Genomic DNA, 15,341 nt, shown 5'->3' with positions numbered 1-15,341 from the left:
TTTGGTCCATAGTGACATGATAGCATTGCGTAGTTGCTGCAGATTTGTCGGCTGCACATCCATGATGCTCCCCCACATCCCAAAGGTGCTCTACTGGATGAGATCTGGTGACTGTGGAGGCCATTGGAGTGCAGTGACCTCATTGTTATGTTCAAGAGACCAGTGGTGAGATGATTGAAGCTTTGTGACACGGTGCATTATCCTGCTGGAAGGAGCCATCAGAAGATTGGTAATAAGGGGCCCAAAGTGTGCCAAGAAAATATCCCCCACACCATTACACTACCACCACCAGCCTGAACCGTTGATACAAGGCAGGATGGATCCATACTTTCATGTTGTTCATGCCAAATTCTGACCCTACTATCTGAGTGTTGCAGCTGAAATCGAGACTCATCAGACCAGGCAACGTTTTTCCAATCTTCTATTGTCCGATTTTGGTAAGCCTGTGCGAATTGTAACCTCAGTTTCCTGTTCTTAGCTTACAGGAGTGGCACTTAGTTTGGTCTTCTGCTGCTGTAGCCCATCTGCTTCAAGGTTCGATGTGTTGTGTGTTCAGAGATGGTATTCTGCATACCTTAGATGTAACGAGTGGTTATTTGTGTTACTATTGCCTTTCTATTATCTCAAACCAACAAGGCATTTTCATCCACACAACTTCCGCTCACTTGATATTTTCTCTTTTTCGGACCATTCTCTGTAAACCCGAGAGATGCTTGTATGTGAGAATCCCAGTAGATCAACAGTTTTTGAAATACTCAGACCAGTCCATCTAGCACCAACAACCATGCCATGTTCAAAGTCACTAAAATCCCCTTTCCCCATTCTGATGCTCAGTTTGAACTTCAGCGAGTTGTCTTCTCCACGTCTAGATGCCTAAATGCATTGAGTTGCTGCAATGTGATTGGCTGATTAGCAATTTGTGTTACCCAGCAATTGAGCAGGTGTACAATATATTAACATAAGAGTATTCAGTTTGATCACTGTATAAGTCCCATGTTATAACAGCGCTTATGTCAGTCCATCAAATCCCATCTGACATACATATGTTATTCAAAGCATATAACACGATGTGATGACTATTAATATATTCAGCTTCCGAAGATAGTAGGTGATTCAAAGTAGTAGTTAAAAGCATTCACCAAACACAGATTGAACAGGTGTACCTAATAAAGTGGTCAGTGAGTGTATATATACTGTATATCACTTTCATCTTCTCTCCCTGAAACTATTGACTTAACCCCCCTGGCGGTATTCCCGAGTCTGGCTCAGGGTGGAAGTTTTATACCAAAAGCGGTAACTCCGAGTCAGACTCGGGACTGCATCGCTGTATGCAGGAGGAGGTTTACTTACCTTCTCCCCTGGATCCAGCGATGTCCCCTCCGCTGTGCGAGCGAGCTATCCTCCGCTCAATTCATCACGGAGCCGATCTCCGTTCCCTGCGAGCGTTGCGACGCACGGGGACGGAGATCGGCACCAAATTCAAAAAGTGAAACACACACATTACATACAGTATAAAGTAATCTTACAAATTACATTGCTGTATGTAAGAATTTCACATCCCCTTTGTCCCTAGTGGTCTGCCCAGTGCTCTGCATGCAGTTTTATAACATAAAAACTGTTCTTTATGCCTGGAAACTGGAGATTGTCCATAGCAACTGTCACTTTACATCAAAAATTATTTTCGACCAGCTAGAAAACAGCGATAATAAATTGTAATCACTTGCAGAATTGAGGGATAGTGATTTGTGGGGAGATCCGTCATCAAATACTGAAAAGTAATGACAGTGACAATTCTGCAACTGAGCAAATTTCAGTGTTTTTGATTTGATTACATTATTGAATAATTTTTATTATTGTTATATTATTATTTGGTATCATTATTTATAGTTATTTATTATATTATAATTTATGATTTCATTTTTCAAACTTTATCATATCCGGGATGTCTGCTAGACTCTGGTTTGGACAGATTTAAGTGAGTTATTCCTAAGAATTACAGGACTACAATATAAAACGCCAAATTGTCATGCAAAATAATTGTACTGCTTTCAGCACCTAAAATCTGAAATAATCGTACCGCCAGAGAGGTTAAACAAAAATGTTTTTTTTTAAAGAAAACGTGTTTTTTTTCTGCCATCACTCTTTTATAATATATAGCACAGACAGCAGAGCTCCTGCAGGGATTCCCTTATCGCATTATGGATACCATTATTTTTCCTGGGTTGACCCTCCAGCATGGCGTTATCTTACATGCAGGGTATTCAGACTTACCAACGTCCCTACGGTTAATCACAGTCCCCCGCACCGGCAGCACTGCAAAACATACACGAGATATAAATACATCAAGAGAAAAGTTGATCATGAACATTACTTCCGATGAGACGCTCATAAATGTGCAGATTACAGTCATTTTACACCTTCCATACAATAACTGGCTGTAGATAATCTGCCACCAACGTTCCAGGCTACCCCTGCCTTGATATCAAATGTCCAGGATGTGATGGGTGATAAGGTGGATTGCTTCTGTTGGATAGGGATGAGCTTCGTGTTCGAGTCGAACATATGTTCGACTCGAACATCGGCTGTTCGCCCGTTCGGCGAATTCCGAACGTTATGGGCCGTTCGCGCCAAATTCGTGTGGTGCTCACGGCCCACAATGCACTGCGATGGCGCAGTGCATTGCTGGCTCATGATTGGCCAAGCATGCACTGTGACCCCGCATGCTTGGCCAATCACAGCGCCGGCAGCGAGGAGAGCCATGATTGGCCACAGGCAGGATGCCTGTGGCCAATCATAGCTCAGGCTGTGTAGTACACGCCCCACACTATATAAGGCCACCAGCGTGGCGGCCTTGTGTAGTGTGTTGGCGGCTGAAGCAGTTAGTGGGTGTTCTGTGTACCTTCAACACAGTATACACCAATCGTTATCGGCCGATTTTTCATTCTTGCTCTTCTGTAGTGGTTGTTGTCTGCGTGCCCTGACCGCAGTATACACCGCTATATTCACCTATATAGTTAGCGATATATCTATCATTTATAATAGAGCTTGCAGTCAGTGTTAGGAGCTTGTGCGTGCTGTCTGCGTGCTCTGAACGCAGTATACACCGCTATATCCACCTATATAGCAAACCAGGCATGTACTGGCCATTGGGACTACCGGGAGTTTCCCGGTGGGCTGATGGCTCAGTGGGCCACTCTGATGTAAGGGGGCTGGTGATGGGACACTCTGATGTAAGGGGGCTGGTGATGAGACACTCTGATGTAAGGGGGCTGGTGATGGGACACTCTGATCTGAGGGGGCTGGTGATGGGACACTCTGATGTAAAGGGGCTGCTGATGGGACACTCTGATGTAAGGGGGCTGCTGATGGGACACTCTGATGTAAGGGGGCTGCTGATGGGACACTCTGATGTAAGGGGGCTGGTGATGGGACACTCTGATGTAATGGGGTGCTGATGGGACACTCTGATGTAAGGGGGCTGGTGATGGGACACTTTGATGTAAGGGGGCTGCTGATGGGACACTCTGATGTAAGGGGCTGGTGATGGGACACTCTGATGTAAGGGGGTTGGTGATGGGACACTCTGATGTAAGGGGGTGCTGATGGGACACTCTGACGTAAGGGGGCTGCTGATGGGAGACTCTGATGTAAGGGGGCTGGTGATGGGACACTGTGATCTAAGGGGGCTGGTGATGGGACACTCTGATGTAAGGGGGTTGGTGATGGAACACTCTGATGTAAGGGGGCTGGTGATGGGACACTGTGATCTAAGGGGGCTGGTGATGGGACACTCTGATGTAAGGGGGCTGCTGATGGGACACTCTGATGTAAGGGGGCTGGTGATGGGACACTCTGATGTAAGGGGGCTGCTGATGGGACACTCTGATGTAAGGGGGCTGCTGATGGGACACTCTGATGTAAGGGGGCTGGTGATGGGACACTCTGATGTAAGGGGGTTGGTGATGGGACACTCTGATGTAAGGGGGCTGGTGATGGGACACTGTGATCTAAGGGGGCTGGTGATGGGACACTCTGATGTAAGGGGGCTGCTGATGGGACACTCTGATGTAAGGGGGCTGGTGATGGGACACTCTGATGTAAGGGGGCTGCTGATGGGACACTCTGATGTAAGGGGGTGCTGATGGGACACTCTGATGTAAGGGGGATGCTGATGGGACACTCTGATGTAAGGGGGTGCTGATGGGACACTGATGTAAGGGGGCTGGTAATGGGACACTCTCATGTAAGGTGGTGCTGATGGGACACACTTCTGCCAAATTTCTGTCCCAGTCCAGCCCTGTAGCAAACTATCTTGCTCGTTTTAAATAGAGCCTGCAGTCAGCGGTAGGAGTTTGTGCGTGCTGTCTGCGTGCTCTGAACCCAGTATACACCGCTATATCCACCTATATAGCAAACTATCTTGCTCGTTTTCAATAGAGCTTGCAGTCAGCGGAAGGAGCTTGTGCGTGCTTTCTGCGTGCTCTGAACCCAGTATACACCACTATATCCACCTATATAGCAAACTATCTTGCTCGTTTTAAATAGAGCTTGCAGTCAGCGGTAGGAGCTTGTGCGTGCTGTCTGCGTGCTCTGAACCCAGTATACACCGCTATATCCACCTATATAGCAAACTATCTTGCTCGTTTTAAATAGAGCTTTCAGTCAGTGTTAGGAGCTTGTGCTTGCTGGCTGCGTGCTCTGATCTCTGAGGACTTCCAGAGAGGTGGAGAAAGAGAGGGAGCTGATGACTTCAGTCAGCCCAGGCCAGGTGCCTGTTTCTCAGCCTAATGAAGGACGTGGAGCCCCTAAGCTCCTGGAGCTCGTCAAGGAGGAGAGGTTGTTTTTGGAGAACCAGCTGGATCTTGCAGATTGGTCTCTGAGACAGCCAGGAGAGGATGTGGAGAAATCTGCAGACAGAAGAAAGAAAGCTAAAAGCTTAATTGTAAAGGCTTCCCGCAGCTACTGCGAGAAAATGAAGGTCCTGGCGGAGCTAAGGAACCGGAGAGACAGATCAGGCGTTGTAAAGAGACAGGAGTATAAGACGGTGATAGACGGATTGAAGAAGCAGTGCAACATATTGGGTGAGCTGTTATCCAACCTGATTGACAGTGCTTCTGGTGAGAAAGACTTTCTATCTAACGTGGACAAAGCGATGAGAATTGCGTGTGACGAGGGGACCCAGGCAGGGAGACGCCGTAGACTGTATCCAGCCCCGAACACAACGCAGGAGGAGGAAATGGCGGGTCCCTCTGTGGAAGCCAGCCATGAAGAAAAGGAAAGTGCGGTGGAAAGAAAGGTGGCCAGTGACAAACCAGAGGGAAAGACTGTGGTGGAAAGAAAGCCAGCGGTGTGTAAAGAAACAGTTTTGGAGAGAGAGAGTGCTGTGAAGGCTGAAAATGTGAAGAGCATTCCTGGTGAAAAGACTGCTAGCCCTGCTAACTCCACTAATCCTGCAGAGGGGTCAGGTAAGCCTAAGGGTTGCCAGCCTATGAATGAGGCTGTGTCCCCAGAGGGCAGGTTAGACCCCGGTGAAGTGGGAAGGAGGCAGCAAAAGGACATTAAAGACAGGAGTGTTGTTAAGAAGATACCAGTGGTGCAGCTTGCTAGGATAGTAAGCAAAGGAAAAATGGACTTACCTGTACAGTCCCCAGTGATCCCAGCCGGTGGTTGCAAGCAGGGCACGCCGTCAGTTGCGTTGTCGGCTGCCACTGCTGCAAGCCGGTCTCAGGGTAAGGGGACTAGGGTATATGAGAGTCAAGCCAGCTTGGCTGCCGCTGTGGGCAGCGGTGCAGTGTCGGCCGGCGGCATGGCATCTGACAGTTCGGGAATGGCGGCCGTGAATAAGAGAACGCCGTCTTCCCGCGGGAGGAGGGGTGGTGCTACTGACCGCGAGGCCAATAGTAGCGCGGGAAGGGGTGATGACGCACTTCCGGTGCGCGAGCTGGTTCATGGCGAGAATAGCCCGCGGCCTGAAGTGACGGTGGCGGGTCCGGAAGTTGACCCCGAGGGTCGTTTTCAAAGGACTTCCGGTCTGCTTTCTGGTCAAGAGAGTGTAAACAGTAACAGTAACAGTAATGTTGAAATGTCTAATTGTATAGTGCCAGAACAAGCTACGGCCTGGGGTGACTGCCCAATGGGTGAGCTTGATGGTGAGAACCCTGCAATGACGTTCATTCGCGGCTTGGAGGGTTCTCAATCAGGGCCGAGCCAAGTGTCAGTGGATTCCTGCGGGGCCCATATGGAGGTGGAGTGGCAGGAAGCCTGGGAGGCTTTGCTTTATAGCTCTGAGGATGAGACCTATCCTAAAGTTCAGGCTGGGGTAAACGATGTGGGGAGTGTGACTTCCCATGCCGTGAGTGGGGGGGCTGCTTCTCATGTTGTACCCCCAGTGTCTGTGGCAGAGGCTCCTCCTCCGGGACCCGTACTAAGGGGGACACCGGAGGTAAAGTTGCTGACGGCACTTGGTGAAAGGCGTTCCTACGCCAATGTGGCTGGGTCCAGTGTGCCTCTGGACCACCTGTACCACCAGTTTGGGGCCAGTAACTTTCGGGTACCCCCGGCTGGTCAGACCCCTGGGGCCAGTACTTGGTCTAGGGGGACAGGTGGTCCGGAGCGCAAGCGTAGGAATGTGGTCCAGCTGAGATGGGAGGGTGAAGGTCAGTGCCCCACGAGGGGCCAAGTGGTTGACATGGTCCTGGCGTTGGGGTTCAGGGTGGCTGAGCTATTTGCTGTGATCCACCCAGCTGGCACCCCTGACTTTGATGTCAGTTTCACCAACGCTGTGACTATGGAGCGTTTTATAACCGCTTTTGGGTTGGTTAAAGGGGCTGATCCCTGGAAAGGGTTCCGCCTGATTCCTTTGAGTAGGCAGGAGGAGATTAAAAACCTGACGGTGTTAGTAAGGAACGAGAGCCTGCCCCCGGAGGACATAGCAACTTGGCTGGGGAGACACGGCCAGTTGCAGTGTCCTCTAAATAAATGCTTAGACGAGCGTGGGGTATGGACTGGAGCATGGAACACCAGGATTCGTTTGAGAAGATCTGGCAACACGGTTGCACATGTCCCAGGAAGTGCTTTCCTGGGACGAGATAGAATCCTGGTGTTCTACCCAGGCCAGCCCCGTAGGTGTTTCAGGTGTGGGTGTCCAACCCACATGAGTGCAGATTGCACAGTTGTGCGCTGCACTAAGTGCAATAAGTTTGGACACTCAGGTGACACGTGTGGGTTGATCTGCTGCAACCTTTGCGGTCAAATGGGGCATCCCTTTAGCAGATGCCCCAGAGCCTACAGGGGTGAAGCTGCAGCAGGTGGTGGGCCAGGAGGGGATAGTGCACCTCCTCCTGCTGGGCAGAGTTCTGGAGGGGAAAGGCAGGGAAGCGCTCCTACGGCGGAGCCACAGGGTGCACCTCGAACCCAAAAGGCAAGTAGGGTCCCTCAAAGAGAAAAGGGGGTACGGCATGCAGATGTTGCCCAGGCCCCTGTCACTGAAGTTCAGGTGCCCGGTCCAGATATTGGTCAGGTGGAGGTAGTTGGGCCTCCCTTTTTGGATAAGGGGGGGGCACAGGGTTCTGTTTCCCAGGTTACTGCTCCCACTCCCCTTCCTCGGAGATGTAGGCCGGGCAGACGTCTGGTCACTGTCTCCTCATCCGATTCTTCGGCTGGGGATGACAGGTCTGGGGAGGAGGAGATGGAAGTCTCGGTTAAGGGGGCTCAGAAACGCCCAAAAGAAGTATCGGATGAGGAAGGTGAAGTGGCTTGGGTCACGATTAGGAAAAAGCAGGGGAAGAAGAAGAAAAAAAGGGCCCCGTTACCTGAGGTGGATCCTGGGCCACCAGAAGGGCCTAGCAGTAGGGGTGATGCTCTACTTATAAATTTTTCTTCTGGGGAGGAGGAGGGGGAAGATGACATGTAAGTTGTTTTTTCCCTTTTGTTTGTATAGTTTATTATCTGTTAAATTGCAAAGTGTATGTTAACTGATATTTGATTTGTAATGAAAAATTTGTATGTTCGGTAGCAGATAACCATTAAAAAAAATATCCACCTATATAGCAAACTATCTTGCTCGTTTTCAATAGAGCTTGCAGTCAGCGGAAGGAGCTTGTGCGTGCTTTCTGCGTGCTCTGAACCCAGTATACACCACTATATCCACCTATATAGCAAACTATCTTGCTCGTTTTAAATAGAGCTTGCAGTCAGCGGTAGGAGCTTGTGCGTGCTGTCTGCGTGCTCTGAACCCAGTATACACCGCTATATCCACCTATATAGCAAACTATCTTGCTCGTTTTAAATAGAGCTTGCAGTCAGCGGTAGGAGCTTGTGCGTGCTGTCTGCGTGCTCTGAACCCAGTATACACCGCTATATCCACCTATATAGCAAACTATCTTGCTCGTTTTAAATAGAGCTTGCAGTCAGCGGTAGGAGCTTGTGCGTGCTGTCTGCGTGCTCTGAACCCAGTATACACCGCTATATCCACCTATATAGCAAACTATCTTGCTCGTTTTAAATAGAGCTTGCAGACAGCGGAAGGAGCTTGTGCGTGCTGTCTGCGTGCTCTGAACCCAGTATACACCACCATATCCACCTATATAGCAAACTATCTTGCTCGTTTTAAATAGAGCTTGCAGTCAGCGGTAGGAGCTTGTGCGTGCTGTCTGCGTGCTCTGAACCCAGTATACACCGCTATATCCACCTATATAGCAAACTATCTTGCTCGTTTTAAATAGAGCTTGCAGTCAGCGGTAGGAGCTTGTGCGTGCTGTCTGCGTGCTCTGAACCCAGTATACACTGCTATATCCACCTACATAGCTCTTCTCTATTTGAGCCATCTGCCATCTGCAGGAGTTAGTGGAAGTTGTGTGTGCCTCCAGCACAATATACACTACCCAATTGCTGGTTTTCCCAACTCCCTTCAGGCCATTACCATGTCTGGAAGGCCAGCAAGGAGAGGCAGACAGGCGCGAGCCGATAAAAGAGGGCAAGCAGGCTCTGTGTCTAGAGACAACAGTGCTGGTCGTGGATGCGGTGCATCGTCATCATCAGCACGTGGCCATGGGACACGCTTGTCCTTCTTTTCGGCAGCTGGACATGTTGAGCCGCAACATGCCAACTACTTGGTAGTGTGGATGACCAAGCCCACTTCATCCTCCTCATCCTCTCTCACCCAGTCTCAGGGTACTAGCAAAGCAGCTGCCAACGCATTGTCTTCCCTCCTCTCAATGTCATCATCAGTGACTCCTTCCCTAGACCCACCACGTCCTCCTGAGGAGTCTCCTGAGCTCTTTGAGCACAGTGTTGGGTACATGCTCCAGGAGGATGCCCAGTGTTTTGTAGGCTCTGATGATGATACTCAGCTAGAGGAAGGAAGTAGCGTGAATGCAGAGAGAGTCATGTTCCACAAGCTGCAGCATACTGCCAGGTTTGCTCCAGCGATGAAGAGGGAGGGGATGATGAGGGCACTGACTCCACCTGGGTGCCTGGTAGGAGAGAGGAGGAGGAGGAGGAGGAGGCACATGTCCAACGAGGCAGGATGCCCTCCGGGGGCCAGCTTAGGGGCAGCACACCGACTGAATCACACCGCAGAGCTCCGCCTGTGCAGGGCGCTGCCTCTGCGCGTTATTCTAAAAGTTCTTTGGTGTGGGCCTTTTTTGAGACGAGTGCATCAGATCGCACCGCTGCTATTTGCAACATATGTCTCAAGCGTATCTCGCATGGCCAAAACATCAGCCGCTTGGGCACCACATGCTTGACCAGACATATGTTGACCTGCCATGCAGCTCGTTGGCAAGCGTACCTCAAAGACCCACACCAAAGAACAAAGCGGACCTCTCCTTGCTCCTCATTAGCTGGGATCTCCAACCCCACTAGACCTTCAGTCCTCTCTGAAACCTGCTCTGAGAGGAATGAAGGTGTAGAATTAGGTGTGTCACAGCCAAATGCTTCCGGGCACTCTGCTAGCAGTACACCCACGTCCGATTATAGCAGGCAAATGTCCCTGCCCCAGCTGCTGGACCGGCAAAAGAAGTTTACTCCCAGCCATCCACATGCCCAGCGGTTGAATGCTAGCTTGGCTAAATTGCTAGCACTTCAACTGCTGCCTTTTCAGTTGGTAGACTCGGCCCCCTTCCGTGAGTTTGTACAATGTACAGTTCCTCAGTTGCAGGTCCCCAAACGCCACTTTTTCTCACAGAAGGCGATTCCAGCTCTCTACCGGCATGTGGAAGGCAATGTCCTTGCCTCGCTGGACAGGGCGGTCAGAGGTAAGGTGCATATTACCGCTGACTCATGGTCCAGCAGGCATGGACAGGGACGTTACCTGTCTTTCACGGCCCATTGGGTCACTCTTCTGGCAGCTGGGAAGGATGCAGGACAAGGTGCAGTAGTGTTGGAGATTGTTCCGCCACCACGCCTCCAAAATGCTACTATTGGTTGTGACACACCTCTCTCCTCCACCCCCTCCACTTCTTCTTCCTCCATGGCCTCTTCCAGTGCTCTGTCCTCAGAACCAGCGGTGCTCCGTAGGCGTTGCAGGGGCTACGCAAGTACGCAGGCAAAACGATGCCATGCCGTGCTTGCGCTGGTTTGTTTGGGGGACAGGAGCCACACTGGGGCGGATGTTTTGTCAGCTCTGCAGGGGCAGGCCGAGAGGTGGTTGACGCCATGCCAGCTTAAGCCAGGAATGGTGGTTTGCAACAATGGCACCAACCTCCTCTCCGCCCTCTGACAGTAGCTCACGTCCTTAACCTGGTGGTGCAGCGGTTCTTGGTCAGGTACCCGGGCTTACAGGATGTCCTGAAGCAGGCCAGGAAAGTCTGTGTGCATTTCCGCCGATCATTTAATGCCTGTGCTCGGCTGGCTGAGCTCCAAAAGGAGTTGAACCTGCCCAAGAACCGCCTTATATGTGACATGCCCACCAGGTGCAACTCAACGTTGGCCATGCTGCAGCGGCTGCACACGCAGCAGAGGGCCATCAATGAGTACCTGTGCGACTACGGCACCAGGACAGGGTCAGGGGAGCTCGGTTTTTTCTCACCACGCCAGTGGGGCATGATCAGGGATGCATGCACTGTCCTGTCACCGTTTGAGGAGGCCACAAGGATGGTGAGCAGTGACAGTGCATGCATCAGTGACACTGTACCTCTTGTCCACCTCTTGGAGCATACGCTGCGTGGAATAATGGACAGGGCACTTGAGGCAGAACAGAGGCAGGAAGAGGAGGACTTCCTTGCCTCTCAAGACCCCCTTTATCCAGACAGTGTTCCTGCTGTGCCACCCATCACACAGGAAGTGGATGAGGAGGAGGAGGAGGATGATTGTGTCAGCATGGAGGTGGAGGCTGGCACTCAGCAGCAGCAGCAGTCTTGTAGGGATGATTTACAGTCCCAAGAAACCCGTGGTCTTGTACGTGGCTGGGAGGAGGTAGCTGCGGATCATGTTGTCCTTAGTGACCCAGAGGACTCTGGACTGAATGCCTCAGCTAACCTACGCTAAATGGCCTCCCTGATCCTGCAAAGCCTGCGGAAGTATCCTCGTATTCTTCGGATCAAGGAGAGGGACCATTACTGGCTGGCCACTCTCCTTGATCCACGGTACAAGGGTAAGGTTGCCGACCTTATCTTGCCATTGCAGAGGGAGCAGAGGATGAGACATCTCCGGGAGGCCTTGCAGAAAGGTCTGTGCAACGTGTTCCCAGAGACTGGGAGGTTACAAACTCCTGGTCCTGGACAAGGTGTTGCTGAGGCATCGGTCAGAAGGAGCGGTGGAGAAGGGGGCCGTCTGACCGATGCTTTGAGACAATTTTTTAGTCCGCAGCCCCAAGGTATGATCGGTTCCAGCAACCATCGCCAGCGTCTGATTTACATGGTGCAGGAATACCTAGGGACAAGGTCAGACTTGGACACCTTTCCCACCGAAAATCCTCTGGCTTACTGGGTTTTGAGGATGGATCACTGGCCAGAGCTTGCACAGTATGCAATTGAGCTACTGGCCTGTCCTGCATCCAGCGTTCTTTCAGAACGCACCTTCCGTGCTGCTGGTGGCTTTGTTACCGATCACAGGGTGCGCCTGTCCACCGAATCAGTTGATCGACTGACCTTCATCAAGATGAATCAGTCTTGGATCACCCACAGCTACCAAGCACCTGAAGCTGATGTAACCGAATAATTATTTTTGAAATACCACATCCCTTCAAGACTGCCTATGCTGATGCTGAGTGACTGTCCTGTTATGTTGAGTGTCTATCCTCTTCCTCCTCCGCTGATATGTTGGAAGAACATTTCTGGTTCTGGGTGATGCCATCAGCCCAATTTTTCTGCCCCTGTTTAACAGGGGTGTTTAATTACAATTTTTGATGCAATGCTTTGCAGCAGGGCTAATTCCTGCACTACAACTAGAGTATATGGGAGAGGTTGCAGTGTGGTGGCACCAGCACCAGTGCCTAAGGCCCAATTTTTCTGCTCCTGTTTAACAGGGGCATTTAATTACAATTTTTGATGCAATGCTTTGCAGCAGGGCTAATTCCTGCACTAAAACTAAAGTATATGGGAGAGGATGCAGTGTGGTGGCACCAGCGCCTAAGGCCCAATTTTTCTGCCCCTGTTTAACAGGGGCGTTTAATTACAATTTTTGATGCAATGCTTTGCAGCAGGGCTAATTCCTGCACTAAAACTAGAATATATGGGAGAGGTTGCAGTGTCGTGGCACCAGCACCAGTGCCTAAGGCCCAATTTTCTGAACCTGTTTAACAGGGGCGTTTAATTACAATTTTTGATGCAATGCTTTGCAGCAGGGCTAATTCCTGCACTAAAACTAGAGTATATGGGAGAGGTTGCAGTGTCGTGGCACCAGCAGCAGTAAGGCCCAATTTTTCTGCCCCTGTTTAACAGGGACATGTAATTACAATTCTTGATATAATATTTCACAGGAGGGCCCGTTCCTGTGCCCACGCAGAGTAACTGTGAGGACTTATAGTGTTGTGGCACCAGCACCACAACTACCAAAGGTCAATTTTTCTACCACTGTTCAACAATGGCATGTAATTACAATTTTTGATATAATCGTTCACAGCAGGGCGCTCCAGCGCCCACCAAGAGTCACTTTGAGGGCTTACAATGTTGTGGCAAAACCAACACCTTGTTCCGCCATTTCTGCAGAGCATATAGGGCTGGCCCCTACTTTCAAACATCCAACTTACAAACATCTCCTACTTGCAAACGGAAGGAGACAACAGCAAGTGAGATGAAAAAAGACGGACGGCAAAACAAATTATACAGGGGTGATAACCCTTCCCTATGTTTTCCAAAGAGCTACACTTTAAAAATGTACCAGTTGGGGGGGCGTAACCGGATGTGAGCGGCGGCGGACGTTCTCTGTGAGAGCTCCGGGCATCCTACACAGAATCCACCACCATCCTGCCCAGCCTGACCAGATAGGAGCTTCAAAATACAGTGGCCTGATCCCTGGGGTGCCCTGAGGCGATCGGTGCCAAAATTTTTCCTGCTCACCCCTCCTGTCAGCTGTGGGATCGCCGCCGGGAGGCTCGCGGCCGCCATCTTGCCGCTCCAGAGGCCCGAAGATTCTGGATGAAATAGGCCGCATCGGGAGGTAGGGGGTCCCCATCCACCATCCACCTCTGTTGGGCTTCCCCCCTGAGTGCTCCGGTGGTGTGTTTGGGCCTTGGGGGCGAACGGGGGGGCCGCGGACCGCTCCGGCCTAGTGCGGCCTAGTGAGGCCTGTGAATCCCCAGTCTTTCCTGCGGCGGCCGGCCGCGGAGGACCATCGCGGCCGAGCCGCTCCTCGCCTGGGGGTCCGAGCCCACCCTTGCCTGCCTCCCCATCGCATGCTGACCTAGCCAGGGCTGCCAAAGCAGGGGCAGAGTCCCATTGAGGTGCCTCAGGCCTAGGGGACTTTCTGCCTGCCCTCACCTCTCCTCTATATCCAGCCCTGCTGTTGTTGTTGCTGTCTGGACTCAGCTGCCACGTAGTGTGACCCCGGCCTCCCCTGCTCCCTTCAGCCTTTTTCTCCCATCCTACTGCTGCAACTGCTGGTCTGAGATTGCTGCTGCTAAGTGCTGCTGCTGCTGCTGCTCTGCTGCTTATCTGGTCACCCGACTGCCTCTGTCCATTTGGAACTTTGTCACCTGAGAGAGACTTGGTCTTACACTCCGGTACGTCAGCGACTGCTTTCTTGCCCTTCTCTCCTTCCTCCATGCCGGCGAAGCACAAAACCGCTACCCCGCATTCCAGCAAAAAGCAACAGCTGGCGCAAGCCGAGCGCCCTGCCACTGCCTCGACTGACCGCCTCCACAGTTTGTTAGCTGATTTAAACATGGAGTCGGGGCAGGGGGGCCCTTCTGCCCCAGAGGTCCCAACCTCTGGCGACACGGCGGTGATCCTACTTGCCATTGAAAACAGTAGATCCTCGCTACTGACCCGTATTGACAAGCTCGCAGAGGAATGTAACTGCATACGGCGGACCTCGATAAGTTTAGAGGCCGCCTCACGGAATCTGAATCACGCATATCAGCCGCAGAAGACCTGACCGCTAATCATGACCGTCGCATCGAGGCGCTGGAGGGCACAGTTAAAATGCTGGTGGCTAAATCCGATGATGCCGAGAACCGCCTGAGGAGGAACAATGTGCGGGTACTTGGATTGCCAGAAGGTTCCGAGGGAGATCGCCCTGTGGACTTTGCTGAAGCCTTCTTTAAAGGCATCCTGGACTTGACTCCGGTCTCACCGACCTACGTGGTGGAACGGGCACATAGGGTTCCGACTGGTCGTCGCCCACCTGGGGCTCCACCTAGACCGTTCCTGGTAAGGTTCCTTAACTATCGGGATCGGGACCGCATCCTAAGTGAAGCCAGGAAACATCCTAACCTCAAGTATGAAAACGCCGAAATACATCTGTATCCAGACTTCTCAGCGGATCTACAGAAGAAGAGGAAAACCTTCCAGGACATCCGTCGGCGCCTCAGGGAGAAGGGCCTTCCTTACAGTATGCTATATCCGAGCCGGCTACCTGTGGTGCATGCGGGTGCTACAAAGTTCTTTGATTCCCCAGAGGAGGCGGACTCCTGGTTCTCTGCCCTGCGGTAGGGAGTCCATGTCTGCGATGGTTCCGGGTGCCGAGCTGATGCATGTTTCTGTCCTACGACGGCCTTACTCCTCTACGGTATTACCTCCTATGCTCCTGTTTCGTCCTTTTGGTGTTTTTTTTTTACATCCTGCAATAACCGGAGCAATAACATTTGGAAGACGGTTACACTAGGGGACGCTGTCCCCCTCCTCCTCTCCTATTTGTTTTTTGACTTTCGATTGTTTTTTTTTTTGTTCTCTTTTTCTTTT

General features: G+C 51.3%; 1 protein-coding gene across 1 annotated transcript in view; it reads right to left on the bottom strand.

Annotated features, from left to right (window-relative positions):
* MFAP5 (microfibril associated protein 5) overlaps positions 1-15,341 on the bottom strand; it is a 116,989-nt gene that overhangs the window by 27,005 nt on the left and 74,643 nt on the right. The window contains exon 3 of the mRNA XM_077455156.1: positions 2,272-2,313. Within this exon, the coding sequence (XP_077311282.1) occupies positions 2,272-2,313 (42 nt within the window). The remainder of the gene's footprint in view (positions 1-2,271; positions 2,314-15,341) is intronic.

Source organism: Lithobates pipiens, unplaced genomic scaffold, assembly GCF_037356315.1.
Source record: "Lithobates pipiens isolate NorthernLeopardFrog02 unplaced genomic scaffold, aLitPip1_a1.2 Scaffold_25, whole genome shotgun sequence".
Lineage (NCBI taxonomy): Eukaryota > Metazoa > Chordata > Amphibia > Anura > Ranidae > Lithobates > Lithobates pipiens.
The sequence above is the reverse complement of the archived record's forward strand: the minus strand, read 5'-3'. Positions and strand labels throughout refer to the sequence as shown.